Below are 27,991 nucleotides of genomic sequence, written 5' to 3'. Positions count from 1 at the left end.
TGATTTATATACTAACTTTTTTTAAAGCATCCTTGGATCAAAATCGTAAACAAACCTTTCAACAATATCTTCCAATTCCTTTAAGTATTGTTCTGGAGTGTGAATAATGTCTGAAAGCACGGCAGTTTGGTTCCATATATATTTTGGGTGTGAAGGATTGTGGCACAATTTAGCACAATGGCAATGTATATGACCTAGGCCGTGCCACTTGCTCAAGTCTCTGTGCTTGTACATTTTGCTTGAGAACGGGTCCTTGAAAATGTTAACAGCATCACACAAGTCCTGTCCATACACTGGCTTCTTTTCACAATGAAGTTTATTTGTTTGAGAGATGTACTTCAGTCTCTGCTGCCGTGCACACAGCTGCTTGTCGAACAAGTCATCCTGAAAAATCAAGACAGACCAACTACTATTTGATGTGAAACAAGATCTTATAACACTTCTTCATTCAAGGTGAAATAAAGCCATTAACACTATCAGTCAGACATTTCAGCATTTGGTACAATTGTCACAGTAGACAAGTCCCAAAATATTGCTAACAGACAAACATGCACAACTTTCTGCATGTGACTTGTGTACATCCATACAGGACAGCCAACTACCATAGTAAGTTTATCATAGTGTTTTCTGTTATCCACAAAATAGAAATATTGCTGACATGCTGACAACAGAAGTAATTGCTTAAGCACTAATGTATAGAGTACAACACTGACAGTAACTGAACAATGCATATTGTAATGGAAACATGAAGCGATGGTTGAAATAACACTCTATGTTACAAGTCTCTGTGACCTTTGCATTAAACATCACAATTAAGTCTCTTTTTCCTCAATAGTTACCAGCATCCAATTGGATAATAATTTAACCGTTCTTTAAATGTTGGGCAGAAACAATTCACAAGTTCCCAAGACCTTGAAATCCAACCTGTCATCTTAAAGGGACCATCAACCAGATTAATGAAACAGTCCCTTTAAGGCATTATTCAACAAAAATCTTGCATGCCAAATAGGTTGATTTTAGGTTATAGACTTCCCTGCATGTTGAACAGAAATAGACAACGGTCAAATCACCGCACCTACATGTGCAAATCAACAAAGTTAATTAGTGGAGATGGGGCGACCAAAAAATGATTTTAAGAACCCTTTACAAACCAAAAAATAATCGTGTTTGCTGTGATGCTTCCTTTTGTTGTCTAAATATTGTGACATCTGTACGCTACATGTGATTGGTTTGCCAGCAGTGGACATCACAAGCTTGGTGCTGGAGGCCCCAAATGCTAAAAACAACAGGAAATTCCACATCAACATTAACTGGTATGTAATTTTAATAAAATTTGATATTGTGTTCATTGAGTCAGTGTCTTTAATTATGCAAATACTGTAATCAAAGTGTCAGCACAAAAAAAACCAGCTCAACAAGGCAAGATAAGAATTTGCTCAGGCACTCGGAGGGAATTAAATTATCTTTATCTAGTGAAAACATTGTTTTCTGTGAACAGTTTTGTCGAAAGATTGACTTTAAGAGGGCATGGTAATCAATCCAATACAGCTAAGCTGTGTATTTCATCAGCACTTGTGGAGTGGATACAGATCCTATCAGTCAGGCATGATTCATTTTGGAGAATGCTAATTTGTATTTGTTTTCAGCTATTGGCAAATAAAACAAGCAAATTCGTAGAATTGATATCCCCCGCAACATATGCTTTGTTTGAGGATGGGTGCAAATCGGATGACGGATGGACAGCGCCAAAACAATATCCCTCCGCCTCTGGCGCAAGATATATACTCATACCAAGTTTCAATGAAATCCGCCAAAGCACTTCCAAGATATGGCTCCGGACACAAAAGTGCCTATAGTAAAAAGCATTTTTTCAAGATACAAAGGGCCATAACTATGTTTTTAACAAATGGTATACAATGCCATTTGGCATGCATCATCCTCTTATGCATACATATACTCATACCAAGTTTCAATGAAATCTGCCAAAGCACTTCCAAGATATGGCTCCGGACACAAAAGTGCCTTTAGTAAAAAGCATTTTTTCAAGTACAAAGGGCCATAACGCTGTTTTTAACAGATTGTGTACAATGCCATTTGGCGTGCATCATCCTCTTATGCCTATATATACTCATACCAAGTTTCAATGAAATCCGCCAAAGCACTTCTAAGATATGGCTCCGGACACAAAAGTGCCTATAGTAAAAGGCTTTTTTTCAAGATACAAAGGGCCATAACTCTGTTTTTAACAGATATTGTACAATGCCATTTGGCGTGCATCATCCTCTTATGCATATATATACTCATACCAAGTTTCAATGAAATCCGCCAAAGCACTTCCAAGATATGGCTCCGGACACAAAAGTGCCGGACGGACGGAAGGACAGCCGGACGGACGGACAACGCCAAAACAATATCCCTCCGCCTCTGGCGGGGGATAACAACACTTGTTTTCCTATCTCACGTGTATATTTTGTTGGTACCTGTTGAGAAGACCAGTCCCTCTGCACTTGTGGAGTGCTGTGCAGAGAGTGGTGACACCCTCAAGACTGGTTTTTGAGGCTGGCTCCCATTCCATGCTGGTAGGTGTACAAATGACTGGACCCCGGCCTGTATGCCAGAGGACATTTTCACCTGGCTCACAGTGCTCGATACTACAGTCTTCAGACTGGAGCTTGCCATCGTCACCACTGGACTGCCATTCACTGAAACATTACCACAGCAGACATATAAGATTTCATACATTTTTTGATACATCTTAAAAGCTCAACACCTGAACACAATTCTTCTAACAAAAATCACAGATAAGGGACAAAATTGTCACAAAACCAGGTTTTCATTGTGAAAAAAAATTCTGATAAAGGGAGAAAACTCAAACTGAACTTTTAAAATGAAGAAACAAAATTAACCCCCTTTGTAAGTTTGTTTAAAAAAAAAATCTATTTTTAGTCGTGGCGACCTTGACATTGGAGATATTGACGTGATTCTTTCGTGCGACACACCGTCCCATGATGGTGAACAAATGTGCCAAATGATTTTAAAATCTCACAATGAATGACATAGTTATGGCCAGGACAAGCTCATTTATGGCCATTTTTGACCTTTGAACTCAAAGTGTGACCTTGACCTTCGAGATATCGACGTAATTATTTCGCGCGACACACCGTCCAATGATGGTGAACAAATGTGCCAAATGATTTTAAAAACTGACAATGAACGACATAGGAAAACCTGGTTAAAAATGTTTTGATTAGATAGGTATTGATAACTACATAACTCTTTTTTTCAAAAAACCTTCAATACCAGTTGGAGTCAGTCCTGGTAGTCCAATCCCAATGTTTTTTAGCACTGCCATGTTTTGTTGGATATGCCCTGTTTACAAAACCGTAGTAAAATAGTGCACCCATCATTATGAGCATGAAACTTTTATAGCAATGTTGTCATTACAACCATAAATAGTATTACCCTTTTTATTCTTAACATCAACTGCATCCCCAATGTAACATAATTTATGCTACAATACGTGAAATTAAATAATAAAACCATAATAACTGCTTACCGATAGCTGTATTAGACAGCGTGTTTGTAATTGAAACAGTCTGTCCTGCAGATGTCTGAACCAGCTGGATGAAACCTGGACAGAAAAACCTATCAATGCATTACAGAAGCAATTGGTAAGTCTTCTTAGGTGTGTGCAGTACATTGTGCAACTGTGTCAGCAGAACACTGGTCCAGCAAGGACATTGATACCTTACTAGATGGATGTTACAGACCATTTACTCTACGAGAAAGCTCACACCACACAGCTATTGATAACTGTGTATGCTATTTATTTCTCAGTTTGAATCATTCAACAGACTTATTGATGCAATATGACATAGAACCCTGAACTCAAATGATAAAATGAGTCGCGTTCTGAGAAAACTTGTCATTATGCATGTGCGATAAGTGTTGTCCCATATCAGCCTGTGCAGTCCGCACAGGCTAATCTGGGACAACACTTTCCGCTTTTATGGTATTTTTAGTTTCAAGGAAGTCCCTCCTTACCAAAATCAAGTTTAGGTGGTAAGTGTTGTCCCTGATTAACCTGTACAAGCCCAGTTTTATCAGAACAAGGCTCATATGATAAAATGCAATACAGTCAGATCAGTGACACTCAACATAATTGTTATGTCCGCCCGTCACTTTTAGTATCATCATTATATTTCAGCACATGTTGAAGTAGCTTATTAAGATGATCAATGTATCGATACAAAAAAAGAAGCTTAGATAAGGCTTAGAGCTTTAAATTAAATAAGAAGCCAGTTATTTTGGGGGAATTGGGCCACGTTTAATTATGATTAGAAAATATCGCTTCCTTCCAACTACAAATGGGATTTTTTTTTTAATTGTAAACTTACAACAAATACTTAAAACTTTTAAATAAAATTTACGAACAAGGTCTGTTTGTAAAAAATGCATGCCCCCCCATATGGGCTGTCAGTTGTAGTGGCAGCCGTTGTGTGAAAACGTTTTTTGGCACTGTGATCTTGACCTTTGACCTAGTGACCTGAAAATCATCTGCGAGTCATGATCAATGTACCTATGAAGTTTCATGATCCTAGGCGTAAGCTTTCTTGAGTTATCATCCGGAAACCATTTTACTGTGTCAAAACACCGAGACCTTGACCTTTGACCTAGTGACCTGAAAGTAAATAGGGGTCATCTGCGAGTCATGATCAATGTACCTATGAAGTTTCATGATCCTAGCGTAAGCATTCTCGAGTTATCCTCCGGACACCATTTTTATAAGTTGAGTCACCGTGACCTTTGACCTAGTGAATTGAAAATCAATAGGGGTCATCTGTGAGTCATGATCAATGTACCTATGAAGTTTCATGATCATAGGCATAAGTGTTCTTGAGTTATCATCCAGAAACCATTTTACTATGTCAGGTCACCATGACCTTGACCTTTGACCTAGTGACCTGAAAATCAATAGGGGTAATCTGCGAGTCATGATCAATGTACCTATAAAGTTTCATGATCCTAGGCATAAGCGTTCTAGAGTTATCATCCAGAAACCATTTTACTATTTCGGGTCAGCGTGACCTTGACCTTTGACCTGAAAATCAATAGGGGTCATCTGCGAGTCATGATCAATGTACCTATGAAGTTTCATGAACCTAGGCATAAGCGTTCTTGAGTTATCATCCGGAAACCATTTTACTATTACCGGTCACCGTGACCTTTGACCTAGTGACCTCAAAATCAATAGGGGTCATCTGCGAGTCATGATCAATGTACCTATGAAGTGCTAGGCTACCCCACCCATTCCGTTATACAAAGCCTTGCGTAAACAAACGCTCGTTATTAAATTAAAATGCTTATTATTAAAATAAATTGTTATTCACAATATGCATAAACATCATATTTATATATTTCATCCGATGCCTATTGCTTAACTTACGTTTTTGTCATTGTATTTATATAATATTGTTATTAACGCTTGCATCTCATTCCTTGATTAAATCCGCCATTTCATATAACGTTCATTGATAGATATTTTTACTTTAATGGTCGTCACGTGTCATTGACGTCACTGCCGAAAAAGTATAAATAGCGGTTTCAAAATTAAACAAGTTTCAGTTTGAAATATTGATTTAAAAAGTTAACATATGAGTTATGAGCATTTTTCAAAACCTAAACGCAGATTTCGAAACCTAAACGCGGACCCTAACTTCAAGGTCAAGGTCACAGGGGTCAAAATTTTTGTGAGTATGGAAAGGCCTTGTCCATATACACATGCAAACAAAATATGAAGGTTATATCTCAAGTGACATAGAAATTATGAGCATTTTTCAAAACCTAAACGCACAGTGTGACGGACAGACAGACAGACGAACAGTCCGATCACTATTTGCCACCTTTTCTTCGAAAAAGGGGCATAAACACACACAAAAACACTATAAGCATTAAAATCAAAACGCATGATAAACTAATTTTTATAATAAATACATGAATTGTCACAGGTTTTTACCTGGCAATTGTGCAAGTTGACTAGATGGAACAACAAGCCTGGCCCCTAGCTCAGTCTGCTGAATGTGCACACTGATTGGCTGAGAAGTGGGCACAGCACATCCATTAGTTTCACCTGAAAAGTAGCAACAACTTATAAAAATAACATTTTGGAATATCAAAATTGTTTTTCTTAGTACCAAGGGTTTGCTGAGGCTTCTTCAATCAAGTCAATTTTCACATTAAAAAAAATTGACATTTTACAAGATTTATTCACATCTTACGTTCAATTACTCAACATTTTTAATAACTTCTCCTTTTTTAATACTTATTGACCAATGTGAGCTATTCAACCAGATCTTGTGATTAAGATTAAGACCAATTCCTTACCAGATGCTGAAAGCACTGCAGACTGTAAAGGGGTCTGTGCGGTACTGACAGGCATGGAGTGTACAACAGCGGAGGACTCTGCTCCACTAGGGACAGATGGGGACGCCAGGCCAGGCTGTGGATACAAGACACACATCAGTGCTATTCTCAAGTCATCCATAATGATATCAAGCCGTGCAATACAAAGATAGTTTGCAATTCCTGCATAGTTATTTAGTTAATATGCATTCAGAGAAGTGACATTCAACATAATTATTATGTCCGCCCGTCACTTTGAAAATTTCATCATACTGCAAACTTCCATGAAATAATGTAAAATCCAGCATTTAAAACAAATTTTCTTAAAGTAAAATTCATTTTAATTATTAAATACTTAGCTGTTATCTCTAGCTTACCCCTTTCCAAGGGAGTTATTTCATCCGGAAAATATTCAAGCGCTGGGAATCGTCCACCTCTATAAGAATCCAAATCAGGTTAAACATAGTACAATGCAACCTAACAGGAAATCAAGAACCACAACTCATCTTTCCTTTACGCAAACATAAAAAGGCGATGAGCGGGGTGGGAGGTGGGACTTACCGATAACAGGTAAGTATTTAATAATTAAAATGAATTTTACTTTAAGAAAATTTGTTTTAATATCATAAATACGTTACCTGTTATCTCTAGCTGATTTTGCAGCTGCGGCGGGAAGGTTCGCATATTTTTTCCCATCACAGCAGAACCCATATAGAGGGTTTACAGCCAGAGATAGTAGAATCACGTCCTCTTATAATCTTTGTTAGTACAGTATAGTACTTAATTCTCGGATGGCACCAGTGTACTTACGCCATAGAAGAAACTACAGTTTGAGCCACTACAAGAGGACCCAACTTATATAAATTGTCTTGTTGGCACTCAAGAGAACGAAGATAAAAAGAGGAGAAGGTGGTCGGATTCCTCCAGAAAGCAGCTTGAAGCACTTCAGATAGTGGGGTCTGATTAATATAAGCCCACGAAGCCGAAAGAGCTCTTAATTCATGCGGTCTTATCTTAAACAGGGATAAATCCCTCGATGAAAGAGAAGAATAAGCTTTCCTTATAGTGGAGGCTATCCAACGAGAAATAGAAGCCGCAGACACATCGCCCCCCCCCCCCCTTTTAATGGAATGAAAAGTCTCTTGCGAGAACCTCGAATAGACTTTACCTTTTTAAGGTAGAACTTCAAAGCCCTGACCGGGCAAAGGAGTCTATCATCATCTTCATGTCCACAAGTTCTAGATAGACTTGGAACTTTGAAGGGTTTGGAAGCCATAGAGGGGAGTTGATTTTTAGCAAGGAATCCTGACTGACATAACAATGTAACGGATCCATCAGAAGAGTCAAAACAAAGATGACTATCCTCGATAGAAAGAGCATGAATTTCACTTCTCCGTTTGGCTGAAGCCATAGTAAGAAGGAAAACGGTCTTCCATGTTAGGAATTGTAATGAAGCCTGATCAAGAGGTTCATAGGGAGCCTTAATAAGCGAACCTAGCACACACAGTCTTCACGCTAAATATTTGAGCCAAATAGCCCTTCGGGCTAATCAGATGGAATTTTGAATAGCCCGAAGACATGTTCAATAGCCCAAAGAGGTCAATATAAATTTTATGACTTTTTTGGCCAGGAACACCAAAATAGTTATTTACAAGCAGAAAATCTACTTCCATTAATAAAAACAGATGCATGTGATTACAGTATTTAAGGGTATTCTGTTTCCTTTTGAAATGCATTTTATACAAAATGCACCAGATAATTATGCTGTTTATTGTAACTTTATTGTTACACATGTTCTCATTCGATGATTCCATTAATCAGTTTGACCGGTGTTTGGTTTTGTTTTTAAAGCAAATTGATTATTATCGTATTATTACTAGGACGATCGCCGGTGAATTTCTGAATTGTCGTTTACATAATGTGGCTTCAGAACAAAAGGCCACTGGGTGTGTTAATTGCCCAATCTACCAAGTGACGATGTCTGCTTCTTTAATTTACTCCCGATGTTTTGATAAGCACGTGTAAACCGTGAAAAGTATTGTATATATTCGTAAACAGATTATAAGTAGCAAAGTACATGTAGGTCACGTAGCAGAACGAGATTACAGAACAAACGAAAGTACTACAATTATTAATAATTAGTTGAAAAAACGTCTTCTAATACGCAAGAATAATTGATTAAAACACATGGAAATCTAACTGTAATAAGGATCAATTTATTTTTAACCCAATGCAGGGCCAAATAACCCTTCTTCGCAAGGGGCCTCTTTTTCTTCCCCTTAACCAAAATGGCCATTTACCATACAGAAATTTCTTTAAAATCATGCATTTTTCTCTAAATTTCCAATCTACCTCAGTATTTTTCATTTCCCAAAGCCAGAAAATTGTGTCCTTTTTTCCCCGAAAAAAAGGCTGTAGCCCTTTCCCCAAAGTTGGTGTTTTTGCCCTGCAATGCGTACAATATCCCTTACAGACTCTTTTATTTTATTGAAAAATTCCTTTTGCCATTTTTCATAAATTATAAATACATTTTCGGAAAACGCTTCTAAAATTAAATACGCTTTTAGATTGTTCATTATTTTCAAACATTACGAAGTGCCCAATGCGCGAACATCCCGGAATGTGATCTACGCATGTTCAGTTTGAATAACCTCATCTCGATTGGGCGTCAATTGCATCATTACTTTAAATAGCAACACACCCGGATGTTTACACGACAGTTTAGAAAAATGGCGGCTGCATGTGTTCATGCAATTCTTTAAAACGTATAGCGTTATTTTAGGCATTTAAATAGCGAATTTAATCGTGCCTCTTAAAAACGCGTATAAATCAGGTTATTGATATGACGCTCAAATATTTAATCGACCGATCGGGCTATTTTATAAGCATTTAGGATCGACCGACCGGCCCAAGAATCGACTCGGGCTTCGGGCTTATAGGCTAATTCGAAGACTGAGCACACAAGCTAAATCCCATTTAGGAGCAAGTGTACGAGATACAGGACGACTAAGTTCCATAGCTCGAACAAGTTCTGAAATAGCTGGATCAGCACAGACTTGTGAAGACTTAGTGAAAGCCAATGTATGCGAAATCATAGATCTGTATCCTTTGATGGAACTAAGAGAAAGTTTCTTATCATCAAAAAGATAAATGAGAAAATCCGCTATTCGTCTAGCAGAGGGATTGAGGGGATTAATTTTCCCTCGAAAACACCAATTGGAGAAGAGTTTCCAACGAGCATCATAGACTGCTCTGGTGGATTTTCTCCTTGCCGAAGCAACGAGGGTTGAAGCCCTGACAGAAAAACATTTCTTCTGCAAAGATTGCCTGATAACGGCCAGACGTGTAAGTGGAACATTTTTGGGTCCGCATGTAGTCTGCCGCTTTGAGACGGAAGATCTGACCTGTGAGGAAGATTCCTGGGATAATCGTACAGGAGACTGAGAAGATCGTTGAACCAAGATCTTGTGTATCCTGCAAGAGCTCACCCTGATTTTCCCCAATATTTGGGGTATTAGAATGGGTGGGGGATAGGCGTAAGCGTCCAGTTGGTCCCACGGGGATAACCGAACTTGAAAAAGATCTGGTTGGTCACTTCTTGATGAAATGTCCACTCCGATGGAAGTAACTGGTGTTTGCGAGACAAACCGCCAGGGCGTTGAGGCGACCTGGTATATATTTTGCCAGCAGATGAATGTTTTGCAAAGAACAAGTAATTTTCTGGTTTCCAGATACAGGGATTGAGAATGTGTTCCCCCCTGTGCCTGGATGTAAGCCACCACAGATGTGTTGTCTGTTGACACCATCACACAAGAGTCTCGAAGATGTGATTGGAAATGAGATACAGCTAGAAATACTGCTCGCATTTCTAGATTGTTGATATGTAGGTGAGATTCCTGATGAGACCACAACCCTGAAATTATCAGACTGAGAGGTTCCAGGTGAGCTCCCCACCCTTCCTTGCTCGCATCCGTTATTAGATATAATGACGGTTGCGGAGGAAGAAGGGGTACTCCTGCCAACAGAGTCTCCTCGTCTAGCCACCACTGAAGATGAAACCTTAAGGAGGGAAGGATTGGAATCTGTGTTAATAGATTGCCTGGAGACCATTTCCAACAAGCTGAGAGATAGTGCTGAAGAGGAAGTAGGAAGAGACGTCCCAACTGCACAAAGTCTGCTACTGAGCTCAGGATACCGTTGACTCAACTTGAGAGAGAGGAATTCTTGAGCTGTTATATGAGATTGGGACAAAACCCAGTTGACCTTCATCAGAAGGTCTGATATACGTTGAATAGACACTCTGACCCGATTGATGTGGGTCAAGAAATTCATTCCCACAAACGTTAAGTCCTGTGAAGGAATGAGGTCTGATTTGTCTACATTGAGAAGGAGCCCTAACGAGAGGAGTTCCTTCCAAGAGAATTCTAGGTTGTACAGAAGCAATTGACGATCGAGCTGGTGTAAGAGCCAGTCGTCGAAATACTGAAGAAGAATAATCCCGTGAACTCTGAGGTGTGATCCGACTGCTGACATTAGTTTGGTAAAAACTCGTGGGGTTGTCGCCAACCCGAAAGGCATAGACCGGAACTGGTAGACTTGGCCTTGAAAGGCGAATCGCAAGTACTTCCGGTAGTTGGGATGTATAGGAACATGGAAGTAAGCATCTTCCAGATCCAAAAACACCCCCCAGTGCAGGGGTTTGATGGATTCCCGTATGAAAGGAGTCTCCATTTTGAAAGTTGGTTTGAGGAGATACATGTTGAACACTTTTAAATCTATTACTGGTCTCCAGGAACCATTTTTCTTTTGAACAAGAAAAAGACGACTGTAAAATCCTGGAGAATAAGGATCTTGAACCCTTTCTACCGCCTGTTTTTCCAAGAGCCCGAGAATGGACTCTGGAATATGTGGATGCCGAGATACCAGCTCTATAGGGACGCGAGAAAGTGGAGGCCTTTTTTCGAATTGAAAAGTCAGGCCTTTTGTCACAAGAGAATGAACCCATGCGTCTGAAGTAATTTGAAGCCATCGATTTGAGAAGTGAAAAAGTCTGGCCCCGACTGGTATTTCCGGCATCGGAGGTTGTGGCAGTAGAAATGGAAGGGACCTAGGGCTGATAAGCAGGAGGTGCGCCCCTGCCGGTAGAAGGTTTGAAATTCCTCTGTCCCGGCTTGGGTTTGCCCTTTTTCCCAGAATCTTTATTAGAAGACTTGTGTGACAAAGAAGGTCTGTTATAGGAAGACTGCCTATTAGGACCTGACCGTGGATTAAAAGAAGGCTTTTTAGAGAAAAGGTTATTTCTCTTAGCCGTCTTGAATGCTGGAACTGCTGGTGGCCTAGAAGCAGGATGCTTAAAGACCCCTTGGCGTTGTCCAGAGTTGTTTCTAGCTAAAGAAGCATGAAGTTGGTCATCCTTGTCAGCTGTGATTGCTTCTTGTATCCTTCCACCAAAAAGGAACCCTGATGTGAGAGGAGCTGTTCTGAGCGAGTTCATACCAGGTTCCAACAGGAAATCTTTAGGTAAAGAAGTAAGGATAAGATCTCTACGAATCCTTAGCATCTCGGACATTGAAGAAGCAGAAGTGTGAGATAAGGCCAGTGTGGTCCGTGAGAGATGAATTAACAAATCACGGAGTTCCTCCGGAACAGATTCCGACCAATCACACACCATTTGTAAAATTGTCGCTAGCATAAAGTCAATTTGGTTAGTCAAACCTAATGATCTACGTTCCCTCATTTCCCAAGTTTCCAACATTGAAAACGGAACAGAAACTGAATTGGAACCACTTGGCATTACAAGAGATAGCTTGCTAATGTCCGGATCTGGAACCGGAAGTTTTGAAAAATCCAACCCAGATGTTGCATGTGGTACAGGAGGTTTGTAACTTTTACTACCTTCCTGGTGTTTTGGATCAGCCAGTTCCTTAGGAATTTTCCATGTTTCTCCTCGTTTTGGAATAGTCTTATTAGCTGATTCCAATGATTGAAGAACAGATAGAACAGTAGAACCAATGGGAAGTCGCGGGTCAGGACGAGCCGTCGACTTAATAACCCTGTTGGGATCAAATGTACGAAAAAGTTGTTCTGTCACAGAAATTGTCGCCATTTGAAGACAGTTCAGCAGGTCTTGGACAGTAATCTTCACCAAGAGTACGAAACATCAGTTCATAGATCTGACCAATCGGAGCTAAATATTGATCCGTCTCAACATTAGATTTTGCATCTGAATCAGCCTCACTCTCTACAACACCAGCGGTTTGTATAGAATCAGCAGGAACAGAAGTGAGAATATCTTGTACCGGATTGTAATTGTCTGGTAACAGCGAATGATCATCCCCGACGTCAGTAAACTGATAATGTAAACCGGAAGATGGTAAATTATCAGCATTGACCGGTACAAAATGTCCCGCCGAATTCTGTATCCATAGTGTATCAGGATTCGACAGGGTAGCTGTAGGGGGTACACGACTAGATACGGTAGATGATACCCGTGGTGTTGACACTGACGCCGTAGTAGTGAGATGAGCTCCTGAAGATGCAATACGTGTGGCAGTCAACGTTGGAACCGACAAATTTGGCATGGAAACATGCGATTCCATAACGGAATACGATGGTGAACGACTATACGAATGGTAAGTCCGATGCTGTCTACGTGAACGTTGCCGACGTCCTCGTTTCCTGCAATGTCGAGATCTGGATCGGCTGCGCTGTCGAGATGTGGATCGGCTGCGATGAGATCGAGATTTTTTGGTATACCGTCTCCGTGAGTGACGACGTGATCGCTTATGAGCGCCGTAACGATGATAACTGCTCGACGAAGAAGAGCGTGTCCGATGTCCACTCCTTGATGAAGACGATGTATTCGACAACGAAACGGATGTAGAAGAATACGCCGATGATGAAGACCGAGTTCTTCTTGACCGGCGATTGGTGTTATCGGTGGCAGGCCTAACTGATGACTGTTGACCGGTGACCGGACCGGTGACATGACCGGACCAGACCGGTGACATGACCGGACCGGTGACCGGCCGGTCATATTATGACCGGTTACGTCACCGGACAAAGACCGTAGAATGGCGGCTGCCATGTGGTCTGACATTGATCCAGTCGTTCCACGATCAATGTCCCCGGTATGCATGGTGTGAGTCATAAGATCTGATGACGATCGACTGACAACAACACCATCTTGCCCGGTACCCAGTGACTGACAAAACCGCTGGTCATCCTTGACCAGTGGAGTCACCGGGTAATCAACGTTGGATGGAGGTTCGTTGCGTTTGCGGCTGATCGACGTCCTCCGGCGACCTGCTTTTGTCCATACGTCGTAAGCCCACAAATCGCAAACCGCACATTTGTTATTAAATGTGCAACCGGTACATGCCAAGCAAGTATCGTGGGAATCCCACCTTGCTTTGATATGACCACAAGAACCTCTATCCTGTAAGTTCATTCTGAAATAAAAGAAACAGAAAGAACCTACAAAAGACAAATTAATGATTATAAATTCAAATAAAAAGTTAAACCACAAAATGTAAACACAAAGAACGCTGTCCAATTGACCTCAATTACTTATTGGGGAATAGGCACGAATTCCTCGTGGTTCACGTGCTCATGACGTCATGTACATGAGCGACGATGCAAACAAAGAAACCCAGCAAAAGCAGAAATATGACAATTACTGCAACAAAAAGTATAGAAATATAAACCGAATGATACAAATAAAAGATAAATAAACTTTATCCTTTTAAACTCCGACAAAAACACAGTGAAAAGAACACATAAGTCCTGAGCCTAAAATAGGCGTGCACATGGTTTTATCCAGAAAGGAAAGATGAGTTGTGGTTCTTGATTTCCTGTTAGGTTGCATTGTACTATGTTTAACCTGATTTGGATTCTTATAGAGGTGGACGATTCCCAGCGCTTGAATATTTTCCGGATGAAATAACTCCCTTGGAAAGGGGTAAGCTAGAGATAACAGGTAACGTATTTATGATATTAAAACTAAGTTATTATTTAAATTTTATAAAAGCCACTGCCTCTAGAGTTAAACCAGACGTACCTGCTGTGCAGGAGATACAGATCTAATAGTATTTTGTTTCAGTTTTCCCGGTGCAGGTCTGGGGGTGGGTGAGGGCTGGATGTCTATCTCCTCTATGAGTCGACAGCCTGTCTGCAGCTTCCTCACGCGATGCGCAATGAAGGCTGGCAGATCCTGCTCCATCTCAGCAAGGCCCGGGTACTTATGCAGCTCAATATTCTGGAAGTAACATTGGATTTATATGTACATTGGAAAAACATTACGTATACAGTTATCAATACAGTAGCGTTTACATGCATGTTTTGGCAAATGACAACAAAACAATGCAATAATGTATGAATGAATGTGCTCAGAAATGATAACACGAATCCGTTTATAACGCTGTCTTGTGGCTTGGACCTTGTCATTCCCATTATATTGCAGTTACAGTGTATACCAAATTAAGAATCAAATGTCCAACATTTTACAAGTATATATAAAAAATAATTTAGAGTTGCACATGATTGCTAATTCACTTGAGACAACAAGTCGCACCTTGAATGGATCATACTCCAGGACCTGCAGAACCAGTGAGGCAGTGTGGTACACTAAGCCCTCCATCTGGAAAGGGGAGATGATAGGTCTGGGGTCAAACAAACTGGGATGGTTGCACACCTTACGCAGCTGCATCAGAATGTTGATGACGCTCATAAAATGGCCGGAGGCCAACGTCTCCTTCGTCCTGTAAGCAATCAGGAATTTTTACGATTCTGCTTGATAAATGTGACAAAGAAAAAACATGCAGAAATTCATTCATAAATTAAAACTCTTAGCATGATGGTTATGTTAATAATTATTATTCCAACATGACCAAAACCAAAAGAGAGCAAATTATAATTCAGATGATTCATCAAATTGACATAGAGAATATTATGTTAGTTTTGGATAAAGATCAAGTTTATCATGCGAGGCTTAGAACCGATGTAGCTGACATGGTTCGTGCCGAGCATGATAAACTTGATCTTTATCCAAAACTCACATAATATTCTATTTATCCTATTATTTTGTGGTCGTTTATCGTTCAGAAAGTGTAAAACTACTTTAAAATTCAAAGAAACAGCGCTGGTTTTCCAAGTTGATTCCGAAATGTTTGTTTACTTCAACGTCATCATTTGCTATGACGTCACATTGAAACATATAGTGTTCTTAACATAGAGATCGGAAAACCATGGTCTAAAAATAGCGATAGTATAAAGCCCATGTTTATACGATCGTTGTTATACTATCTATTTTCCTCTGGTAATAGGATAAAAAATGTTAGCCAATAACTGGTAATAATTTATATCTTTCAAAATTTCTGCAAATCTAATTATCTTGCTACTGTGCCTGTGGTTACTGATCTAGCAAGCTGATGAGCCTTACCAGATGGATGAACCAGACCAATTTCTCTCCCAAGAAAGCTCACACCACACAGCTAATGTCAACTGTGAATGCTATTTATTTCTTGGGCAATTATTAAGATTAGTTGAAACAATTTTAAGTCTTTGGAAAATAAGTTTTTCATTAATCAAAACTTATGTTTCAAACAATGCGACTGGTTACAGCAAAAACTGTAGTCAGTGTCTGAGTTTGAATTTGTTATAGGAAAGATAAAAATCAATGTGATACATCACATCAATGAAGGTGAATATCTTTCCTTTTTAATTATTACTTTTAATGAAAGATTATGTTCATTTACTACTAGAAGTAAATCATAAAGCTGCAGGACGTTACAAACCTGTGACAGTACATACATCTAGAATCGCAACTACAAACATAACTTCGATTTCAAGTCTCAACTAATCTATTTAACTATATAAAATAAACACTCAAAAATGACAAACATTTAATTGGCAAATATTTTGATGGTTGTGATTTAAAACAATATTTTCCCCAACCATTTGTGCTTGGACTGGGTTCCTAAGGATTTTGAAAAATCGTGTTGTTTTGGCTTGAATTAGCAATTTGTGTGGATGTTAACTGTAGCTAAAAAATACTGTGAAACCATTATTATTCGTCCGACATTAATTTTCCCTTTTTCGTCCTTCGACCGATGGACGAATTCAAGATCCTAACGAACAATCATGTCCCATATTTGAAACAAATAAGACTGAATTACCGTAGGCATGAGGCATTTAAATCCAGCGTAATCCACGCATATACACAGGGCTCGAAATTAACACTCGCACACTCGCAAAATGCGAGAAAAAAAGATTGCCATGTAAGTTATAAGCCACTAGTATTTTTTGCAAATAAAGAAATAATGAAAAAAAAAACGAGTTATATTGCTTTAATGCGTTCGACGGCGTGAACGCTAAACCGTACGTCAATTTTTCGAATGTCCGAATACCCATATGCGGAAGCGCACCTTGTTTGTTGACTGGTTTACTTATAATACAGATACACAGATGGTATTGATACAAAGAACATGAAACAGTCGACTATTCACACTCAAGTTAAATCCGGTTTTGACACAAAGGGGTGTTCATTATACAGTGTACTGACAACTGACATTTCCTGTAAAACGCGAATGCAATAAGGCTGTATCGAATGCGTCGACTTCGTTTAGGTATAATAGTGTTGATTAGCGCTAATTGTTAACAACTTTATTACCCATTGTGTGTATTGTGTTTTTCAGGGGTGTTGCAGATTATACAACCTACACGCGGCGAATCCGGATTAAAGACAGTACTATTAAACGCAATTAAAATATGACGATGTGTGATCAACACCTGACTGAAATATATTCTGCGCTTTGTTACAAATTAATAAAGAACATTTTTATTTGTGTTTGGTTGTTTGGTTTCAAATATTTACGATGCAAAACGCTTGAAACTTTAATGAAATATGACCAAATTAATTTGCTTTCGCTAATTATAACCCATAATGTTCGCACCTTCTCTAATTGGCGCCGATAAAGGTAAGATTGTTATCAGTTTGACCGTGATAGTAATGGAAAAAGACTAATTGGCAATTGGCTTCGTTGTTTAAAACACTCGTTAACGATTATTCAGTCCCACTTATCCCCTAATCATAACAAAGAACGTGTCAATGACATAAAATAATAAGGGACAGTTACTATCACCTAAAATAACAGACTTGCTAATTGGCAAGGCCCACCTCCTGCAAGTGACTACCAAGTGTCACCTCTCTTTCCCCAGCACGATTTTTTCGCAACCGCGTATTACATGTATTACAAACAAATCAGACGTTTTTTGTTGTTTATTTTCAAAACCAGAAATGGACGAATTTAAGAGCGGACGAAATAGTCATTTTTATGAAAAGGGCGAAATTTTGTGCCGACGAAAATAAATGGTTTCACAGTACTTAAACAAGAGATGTGTTTGTCAGAAACACAATGCCCCCTAATGCGCCGCTTTGGATTTTTATTTGACCTTTGACCTTGAAGGATGACCTTGACCTTTCACCACTAAAAATGTGCAGCTCCATGAGATACACATGCATGCCAAATATCAAGTTGCTATCATCAATATTGCAAAAGTAATGACCAAGGTTAAAGTTTTGGGACAGACGCATACAATGACAGACAGGCCCAAAACAATATATCCCCAATCATTTGATCCGGGGGGCATGAAAATAGGATAAAAATGCTTTCTTTATCATATACTTAGGCTCAACTACAAGAGTTTGATGAGAGATGAAGCATTGGGATGCAGGGGACAAAAATTCCACTCGTCCGCTCGTATTGACGAGTGAAATCTTGAAAGGACGAGTGAATTTCCCTAAAGCTCTCGTCCTACAGGACAAGTGAAAACAAGGGACAAAATTGTCACAAAACCAGGTTTTCATTGTGAAAAAAAAATCTGATAAAGGGAGAAAACTCAAACTGAACTTTTGAAATGACCAAAAAAATTAACCCCCTTTGTATTTTTTTTTTTTTTTAAATCTATTTTTAGTCGTGGCGACCTTGACATTGGAGATATTGACGTGATTCTTTCGTGGGACACACCGTCCCATGATGGTGAACAAATGTGCCAAATGATTTTAAAATCTCACAATGAATGACATAGTTATGGCCAGGACAAGCTCATTTATGGCCATTTTTGACCTTTGAACTCAAAGTGTGACCTTGACCTTGGAGATATCGACGTAATTATTTCGCGCGACACACCGTCCAATGATGGTGAACAAATGTGCCAAATGATTTTAAAATCTGACAATGAACGACATAGTTATGGCCCGGACAAGCTTATTCCACCAGCCCGCCAGCCAGCCAGCCAGCCAGCCCGCCCGCATTCGCCAATCTAATAACCAGTTTTTTCCTTCGGAAAACCTGGTTAAAAAGCTGATGTTAAAAATGAATTTTCTGACCAGTAAGACTATTTTTCATTTAATAAAATCATTTTCTAAAAGCATATCTATTCCGAAAGTAGAATGCGAATGAACCGGAAATTGTAATTGTAAATTTTAAACAGCAGGTGCGTGTTGTTATGCGAGACTTGTGTCCCGAGTAAATATTGGCTTTTTGGTGTAAGCTTTGCGCGTACATGTTGACAGGGAACCATGCGACTGCAGTCTGCAGTCACTGTTAGTATTGACTTTTAAAGAATTATTTAAGCGCGAAGTACGGTTTAAAACCAGATTTAAACCAGTCTGAATTTCGTTTGAAAAATGTCTGCCATACGAGCGTTCTTAAAGGGGGCGGGGGCGATGTTAAAACGTCCGAAACGGTAAGCACGCGAGCATTAGAAAAAAATATTTATTTTGTGTTCCTCATAAATAAAGTAACTTATTTCACTGCTTAGCAGTGATATACTTTAGGAAATTTTATAAGTCATATCAGCCCTTTGCAATCTTTATTTCACACATATTTGAAGGACGAGTGCGTGTGTTTGCAGGACGAGTGAAAATTTTAATGCACTCGTCCTGCAGGACAAGTGCAGTTTATGAATATTTTTGTCCCCTGGGATGTATTTATTTCCTTGGAATAGTATGCAGTCATTTGGGATTATTTTTTTTACATTGGGATGGACAAAAAAAGCACTTCAATAGCGTTTGTAGTCACAAGGCCAGAATCTCCAAATTCTCAACTGGTGAACAGCAGGGTTTTTTTTCCCCTTTTTGGGAAGATAGCCCATGGCTTTGGAATTGGGAATTTTATCGGCATTTTCATGAAATTGGGAAAATAAATTAATTAGCCTTTTTTTCCACACGAAAAGTCCACTGATTAGGGAAATACTAAATTTGATATAACCCTTTATAATCATTCAAATTAAAAGAACAAAATCATATAAAACTTTGTTAGATGTATTTGAATTAAAATTGAGATAAAATACACATAAGACTTCTTTCAAAAAAAAAAAAAAAAAAAATAATAATTTTTTTTTTTTTTGGAAATTGGGATTTTTTTGCCACATTTTGGGAAAAAAGTATACTTTTTGGGATTGGGAACATTTCGGCTATAAAATCAGGCCAAAAAAAAAACCTGAACAGTATGACAAGGGACATAATTGTCACAAAAGCAGGTTTTCAGTTGGAAAATAGTCTGATAAAGGGAGACAATTCAAAATGTGTGTTGTTAACCCCCTTGTGTAAAATTGACCTCGATTTCAATTAGAAAACAAGGGCTGTTTGTAAAACATGCATGCCCCCATATGGGCTGTCAGTTGTAGTGGAATCCAGTGTGTAAATATGTTTTTTGTCACTGTGACCTTGACCTTTGACCTGAAAATAAATAGGGGTCATCTGCCAGTCATGATCAATGTACCTATGAAGTTTCATGCTCCTAGGCCTAATTATTCTTGAGTTATCATCCAGAAACAATTTTACAGTTTCGAGCCACTGTGACCTTGACCTTTGACCTAGTGACCTGAAAATCAATAGGGGTCATCTGCCAGTCATGATCAAAGTTCCTATGAAGTTTCATGATCTTAGGCGTAAGCATTCTTGAGTTATCATCCTGAAACTATTTTACTATTTTAAGTCACTGTGACCTTGACCTTTGACCAAGTGACATGAAAATCAATAGGGGTCACCTGCCAGTCATGATCAATGTACCTATGAAGTTTCATGATCCTAGGCATAAGCGTTCTTGAGTTATCATCCGGAAACCATTTTACTATTTCAAGTCACTGTGACCTTGACCTTTGACCCAGTGACCTGAAAATCAATAGGGGTCATCTGCCAGTCATGATCAATGTATCTATGAAGTTTCATGATTCTAGGCATAAGCGTTCTTGAGTTATCATCCGGAAACCATCTGGTGGACGGACCGACGTGATTCTTTCGCAAGACACACAGTCTAATGATGGTGAACAAGTGTGCAAAATGATTTTAAATTCTCATAATGAATCACAAAGTAATGGCCAGGACAAGCTCATTTGTGGCCATTTTTGACCTGCAAACTCAAATTGTGACCTTGACCTAGGAGATATTGACTTGATTATTTTGCGTGACACACCGTCTAATGATGGTGAGCTAATGTGCCAAATGATTTAAAATCTGACAAGGAACGACAGTCTAATGATGGTGAACTAATGTGCAAAATGATTTTAAAATCTGACAAGGAACGACAAAGTTATGGCCCGGACAAGCTCATATATGGCCATTTTTGACATTCAAACACAAATTGTGACCTTGACCTTGGAGATATCAACGTAATTCTTTCACGCAACACACCGTCTATTGATGGTGAACGAATGGGCCAAATGATTTTAAAATCTGACAATAAACGACAAAGTTATGGCCCGGACAAGCTTGTTTCGCCCGCCCACCCGCCTACATTTGCCAATCTAATAACCAGTTTTTTTCTTCCAAAAACCTGGTTAAAAATGATCACTCCTCTCAGACAGTTTGAAAGTAAATTTTTTAGTGACTTACTTTCCCTGAGCCATGAACTCGTCATAGAGGAACCTTTGTCTCTTGGAGAGGTGGCACATGACAACATGCTCGTACTTCTTGGGCATCTGCTTCTCCACGTCATCCTTCAGACGTCTTAGTAGGAAGGGACGCAACACCTGTATTACAGTATTATATACAGTGCGCGGGGAAACAATACCCTTTGTAGTAGTGGGGTGGCACATTATACTTTCCCTTCAGTATACAACCCAGTAATTTTCTAGTAAAATCTCACTCAGGGCTTCCCCTGGCTCAAATTTTTGTTTAGCCAAATTCGCCTTGCTAAGGCAAAATTCTTCCATTTTGGACTATTTTATGAATTTTAATGAATAAAAAGTTGTAGCCAAACAAAATTTTCTTTAGCCAGATAGGTCAATTTGAAGCCATTGGTTTATTTGGCGAATGGCAGAGGAAGCCCTGTCACTCCTCAGCAAAGGCTTTGCAGGGTTTTTCTGTTGATGATATAGCCATTAAAGGTCATATTCCTTATTGCAAAATTTAGGCTTCTTCCCCCAAATCCAGTCCCAACATTCCATAATGATGGTTTGACTTTCAGATATTGAAAAATAAAACTGTTAAGTACAAAAACAAGCAAATATGTTTAAACTGATATTCCTGTAATAAAATACATGTTGTTTAAGGATGGGTGCAAAGCCCTATATATACAGTTTAATAATAATAAAAACAAGATATGTGTTTGTCAGAAACACTATGTCCCCTTTTGCGCCGCTTTCAAGCTATATATTTGACCTTGAAGGACGACCTTGACCTTTCACCACTCAAAATGTGCAGCTCCATGAGATACACATGCATGCCAAATATCAAGTTGCTATCTTCAATATTGCAAACGTTGGCGCAATCATACAAACACGCAAACAAGGGACAAAATTGTCACAAAACCAGGTTTTCATTGTGAAAAAAAATGTGATAAAGGGAGAAAACTCAAACTGAACTTTTGAAATGAACAAACAAAATTAACCCCCTTTGTAAGTTATGGCCCGGACAAGCTTGTTCCGCCCGCCCGCCAGCCAGCCCGCCCGCATTCGCCAATCTAATAACCAGTTTTTTCCTTCGGAAAACCTGGTTAAAAAGACATGGCAAAAACAGTATGTCCTCGACTATAGTGGTGGGAGACATAAAAATTAAGTGTATGGTAATTGATTTTATGCATTGCAATTCTTCTCATTGATCAATACACCCATGAAGTTTCATGTTGAAATCTTGAAGTGTATCTTAGATACAGCCTTGAAAAGTTACATTTCCAAAAACAACATGGCAATAAAGATCCATCAAATTGACATAAAATGTTAGCCATCTTGGCCTCAAGTAATAACTGATAATAACTAGTAAAAATTTAAGATATTTATGCAAATCTAATATCTTGCTACTGTGCCTGTGGTTACTGATCTAGCAAGCTGATGAGCCTTACCAGATGGATGGACCAGACCAATTTCTCTCCCAAGAAAGCTCACACCACACAGCTTATGTCAACTGTGTATGCTATTTATTTCTTGGGCAATTATTGACATTAGTTCACACAACTTTAGTTGGAAAAAAAAACGTAATTTCTAATAACCAAGTAAATAACTGTAAAAGAGATGATTTTTTTCTTCTAATTTGAATTATAGACAATCCCAGAAATTGATAACTCCTGTATTATACCCCTGGCACGGGCCGCCATTACGGTACTGAAGAACAAAATCTAGGAAGCAAAACCATTAAACAATTTTAATGAGTATATTTGAAGATAAAAATAATTTCTCTTATCGATCTAATCATCAAGTAATAGTTGGTTTTTGTAATGTGATTAATAGAAACAAGGTTCATCTGCATTCTATGAGTAATGCAACAAAGCATGACTTAGGTCTTAATTGTCATTTTACATGTTATTTGAATGTGACACATGATATCTTAATAACGGTATCTACACTTGTGAGGATATGTGGTGTCACCGGCATACCTTAAAAGTCTTTTAATCAACACTTTGGACATCGGCTCCCATTGAGCGAATGCTTTTATGCAACTATTGCTGATATTTTTTCAAGACCACCAGGATTGATTTAAATTAAGATAAATATAAAATCAAGGACAACAAATAAAATAACAGGTTTTATTTATCTATGTCTTATAATTATTAAAAAGCAGCGTGTTAAAATCAGCCGTCCATTTCAGCCTATTATATAAATTAATTCAGCAGTAACTAGAGCTTTGTCACAGATGTGACGTATACCCCCACATGCTGCTTTGACACAGAATATTTTGCATGCTGTCTTCACACAAGAGAAGCTAATTTATGGCGATTTTTAAGAATCATTATGCCATTATCATTTATGGCCAATTTGACCTTTGAACTCTTGAATGTTCGTGATTAAATCACAATGGTTTATATAATTAAATTATGATGGTATTTGGGTGTTTAAAACCTCATTTGACATATTTCTGTGATGCTGGGTTACAGCAAAACAAAATCAATGTAGATCCAGCATACAAGTCAAGACAGAATTCAGTTTAATCAGACTGTTCCCCATGTATGTGTCAACATGACAAGAGTCAAACCCTGTATCTGAGAACATGAATCATCATAGTACTAAGTCTATTGCAAAACTAAAAACACTTCATAACCTTGCTACATTAAACCAATAAAATTCAAGCTGCAACACATATGACAAAAATACTGCACCTTTTTATAAACATTGTTTAAGGTCAACCTATCAGCAGAATGTGTGCGTTACTGGTAATGAAAGCACCTTGCACTTCCAACCTAGTGTTTTATACAGGAAGGAAAAAGGGCGTGGTGCAAAATTTCAAAAAAGGGCACTTTAGCGCGCGACATCCATAAAAAGGGCACAAATATATCTGTATAGTGACTTAATAACAAGCTTTGTTACACACAAACATTGTATGTATAGTTTTGAGATTTATTGTTGAATAATTAAACCAACAAAATCCAGAATGTATATTTTATTATGTGTTTTATATTTTCATGTAGTAACAAAAAGCAAGATTAAACACCATAGAATATACATCTTATACAAACTATAGCTTTTCAAAGAAGTCTTAGAATACTGTTAAATGAGTTACCGTCTTAAACAATTATTTATATTTAAAACGTTACACACATTGCACAAACAAGTCCTTTATATGCATCTTAAATGGAGATTCACAAACACTAACACTTTGTTAAATAGTCAGAAAGTTCTGCGTAATGACATTGTTTTCATGACCACGTGTTGTATTGTGTACATTTTATTCCGCAAAAAGTGTAACTAGGAACGGCGCCGTACTGTCTTTTGTTCATTGTCAATTAATTCAATACACGTTAATTGGTCTCCGATATAAACATGTTTTGCTTACAAAGCAATTTGCATCAATTTCTAATTTACGTTTCGTCGAAAGTGGAATGCCAAAATCGGAAAGCGTGCGTTGCGACATTCTAAACACGAATGATAAGTGGTACAAGTTCAATATTTTTGTAAAATTCATATCTGTGTTTGCCAATTAACATATTTTGACAAGTTACAAACGGGTCATAATGTTCTTAATTGAACCAATGGTGCAGGCCTACTACTGTTACAACAATAAACAACTTTTGGCTAAACAGGGTCCAAGACGGGGGATCAACTTCTTTGCCGACATTCACACGTTATTGTAATCAAAACATCGTGACAATAAACAAGCACGTGCTCCAATTAAGCGCAGTCTGCCTAACCGTGAACAGCAAACGTGTTAAGATTGTCGTCTGCTACAATTCATCAACACACATCTACTGTGAGCCTGCGCCAATTGGATAGGAGGCGGAGCTTTATTTTAATCGACAGCTTTAAAATGAGCCTGCGCCAATTGTATTGGATAGGAGGCGGAGCGTTATTTTAATCGACAGCTTTAATATGTCACGGGTTGCTATTTTCGGCGTATGGCCAATTTTCAGGAAGTACAGTGGACGTCATGGGGTTTTGTAATCGGCGTATGGAAACAATTATTGGGCGTAATATACGGCCGTACGCCGCTTAGTGTAAGCCCTGTAAATTAATTTTTATTAACTTAAAACTGTTTTGCATTAAATTGAAATCCAATCAATATTTTACAGATACAACTGGTGTTTTTTTTTAATTTAATTACGCGTAAAAATAAATGTTTTGATATAACTGAATTATGCATGAAATGCACAATTTCCACGTGAATAACATCGAGGTTTTCATCAAGTCTCCTAAGTAACTGTGCACGATTGTATCCGGACCGATTTGTGTTACAAAGCCACTGAAATTATCGATTGATATTGACACATGGTTATTCACGCATGACGTATTCACAACCGCGCGAATCTTCGCTGATAATAGTCGGCTTAGAAGCTTGGTTAAGAGGCAATTAAGATGTTATCAATAAGGTAACGCACGGCGGAAAACAGAGCGGCGGCCTTTGAAAAGGGCAGCGTGGCGCTGATTTGCTTTGAAAGGGGCAGCGAGGCGCTTCAAAAAAGCGGCGTGGCGCCGCGCCACGCTAAAACGGCCTGGATAAAACACTACAACCAAATGAGTTTTTCTTGAATTGCTTGAGAAATGTATCTAGATTTACATCTTAAGGTCATAGAAATGTAAGACACCATTACGTTTGAACTGTACCTTGTGTAGCCTTCGTATGAGATTCTCATTGTACTCGTGGCTTCCTTCTATCATTCCAGTAAGTGGATTGGCAAACCACTCCTTGAAGTCTTTGTGAGACTGGAACACATGGGGCATCAGGAAATGCATTAAGGACCATAACTCCATTAAACTGTTCTGCAGGGGGGTCCCTGTCAACAGCAACCTACGCATACTGTTGAAGTTCAGCAGGCACTGCCATCTCTGCGACTTGAAGTTCTTAATGTTTTGAGCCTATTAAACAGAAATAATAGAAACATATGTTAGAACTGTACGAATTAATGGAAAAATACCATATTTCTTGTAATCAGTAAATAGTTGATAAATTAACAATATGAGGCCATTAAAATGACCAAAAATTACATAAATTATTCACCTCATCAAGAATCAAGTACTTCCACTTCTTCCTTCTGAAGGACGAGTGATCCTGTATCACAAGCTTATAGGATGTAATACAAATATGGAATGCATTGGTCTTGGTCCAGCCCTGAAAATAAGTGAACATACAATCAGTTGATGATGGACATCATTACAAAATAAAAATGTTACCAAGATTAAGTAAAAGAAATAAGGATGAGAACATGTCAAACTATTCAATATGTGTGTGCTATAATAAACATTAGGCCAGACAAAAACTTTCAAAACTCTTCAATATCTGTTTGCTATTATAAACATTAGGCCAGAAAGAAACTTGAAATACTCAGCTCTCAGATATTTTTTTTTAAAGCTATAGAAGTTTATAGGCAACAATTATTTGTGATCAAATGTGAACAAATTTAACTCAAGAGTACAAGCTACGAGTTAACCATACATTAACTCTTTCAGTGCTGGAACCGAATTTTGAAGGCCTTTGCAAACAGTTTTGATCCAGATGAGACGCCACAGAACGTGGCGTCTTATCAGGATCCAAACTGTTTGCTATTCTGATAGTATTCTTTGAAAAAAATCGAAGAAAATGCTAATTTTAGAAATTCTGCAGACAACATTTTAGCAGACGACAAATTTCCCAGCATGCAAAGGGTTAACAGAGCAGGTACTGTCCTACCTGTCTCTTCAGTTTCCTCTCCTTCTGACTGCCATAGTATGTGAGGATCTTGAAGGACGGGCACCATCTCTTGCACTCCATCTCCCAGTTCAACATCACACTGGTGGGCACAACAATTAAATGAGGGCCCCAGATCCCTGAAATGGCAGGATCAGGACTCATTTACAACTGATAATTGATTTTTCATTGTTAACTCTCATCATTAAAAACAATTGTGAAAAGGTTTCAGGTAAAAAGAGTGTAGATTTCAGTATTTTTATTTTAGAACATTAGTTTAAAAAAAATCAGATTCAAAAAGCTGTTTCATAATGAAAGGTTCCTTTCCACGTGTTTGTAATCATATAAGACTTCGACAATCAAATAGAAGTGTTTCTCAAGGTTATTAATCCAGTTGTAACAAAACCTATGTAGTGTGGTACAAAAGCTCTAATAGTTGTATATGAGTAACTACTTAAGGCTTAAGTTTGTTTGTGCTCTGTCCAACATGTTTCGTGACCCAGGATTCTATTTGAACACATAACAACTAGAGTTTATAGCCTGGATGTTAATTCTTCCCAAGTTTATTAAATCCTATGAGACTATGGTAATCAAATAGAAGCGTTGACTTGGGGTTAGTACACATAAATAAATTAGCAGTGCATAACTACAGCACACAAGTAATAATAGTTTACTCCATAAACTATCACAGATACTTGGAAAATCACAACAAAATTAACTGAGGCGCATGCTAACTCCCATCAAATTGCAATGCAATGACTACTGCATTAAAGATGCAATATTAAGAAGCAAGAGCACAATGATGGCCCTTTTCAGCCACAATTATGAAAACTTGGTTATCAAGTTTTGACCCCACTTGACCTCCAATTCCAACTAGGCCTTCATATCGTAATCATTCTGAGCAAATTTCTTCAAGACGGATTCATAAATGTGGCCTTAACAGTGGTAACAAAGTTTTTCCGAGATTTGACCTGGTAACCTAGTTTTGGGACAAAT

General features: G+C 38.4%; 1 protein-coding gene across 2 annotated transcripts in view; it reads right to left on the bottom strand.

The window, feature by feature from the left end:
* The window catches only part of LOC127869930 (helicase domino-like), a 112,602-nt gene that overhangs the window by 60,794 nt on the left and 23,817 nt on the right, over positions 1-27,991 (bottom strand). For both annotated transcript variants that reach the window (XM_052412598.1, XM_052412590.1), the window contains 12 exons: positions 26,999-27,135; positions 26,330-26,440; positions 25,936-26,187; positions 21,299-21,435; positions 14,975-15,161; positions 14,462-14,659; positions 6,385-6,499; positions 6,017-6,130; positions 3,557-3,631; positions 2,481-2,702; positions 1,152-1,276; positions 56-384 (listed from right to left, as the gene is read on the bottom strand). In XM_052412598.1, the coding sequence (XP_052268558.1) occupies positions 56-384; positions 1,152-1,276; positions 2,481-2,702; positions 3,557-3,631; positions 6,017-6,130; positions 6,385-6,499; positions 14,462-14,659; positions 14,975-15,161; positions 21,299-21,435; positions 25,936-26,187; positions 26,330-26,440; positions 26,999-27,135 (2,002 nt within the window). The remainder of the gene's footprint in view (positions 1-55; positions 385-1,151; positions 1,277-2,480; positions 2,703-3,556; positions 3,632-6,016; positions 6,131-6,384; positions 6,500-14,461; positions 14,660-14,974; positions 15,162-21,298; positions 21,436-25,935; positions 26,188-26,329; positions 26,441-26,998; positions 27,136-27,991) is intronic.

The sequence above is a fragment of the Dreissena polymorpha genome, chromosome 1 (assembly GCF_020536995.1).
Source record: "Dreissena polymorpha isolate Duluth1 chromosome 1, UMN_Dpol_1.0, whole genome shotgun sequence".
In the NCBI taxonomy this organism is placed as follows: domain Eukaryota; kingdom Metazoa; phylum Mollusca; class Bivalvia; order Myida; family Dreissenidae; genus Dreissena; species Dreissena polymorpha.
The sequence above is the reverse complement of the archived record's forward strand: the minus strand, read 5'-3'. Positions and strand labels throughout refer to the sequence as shown.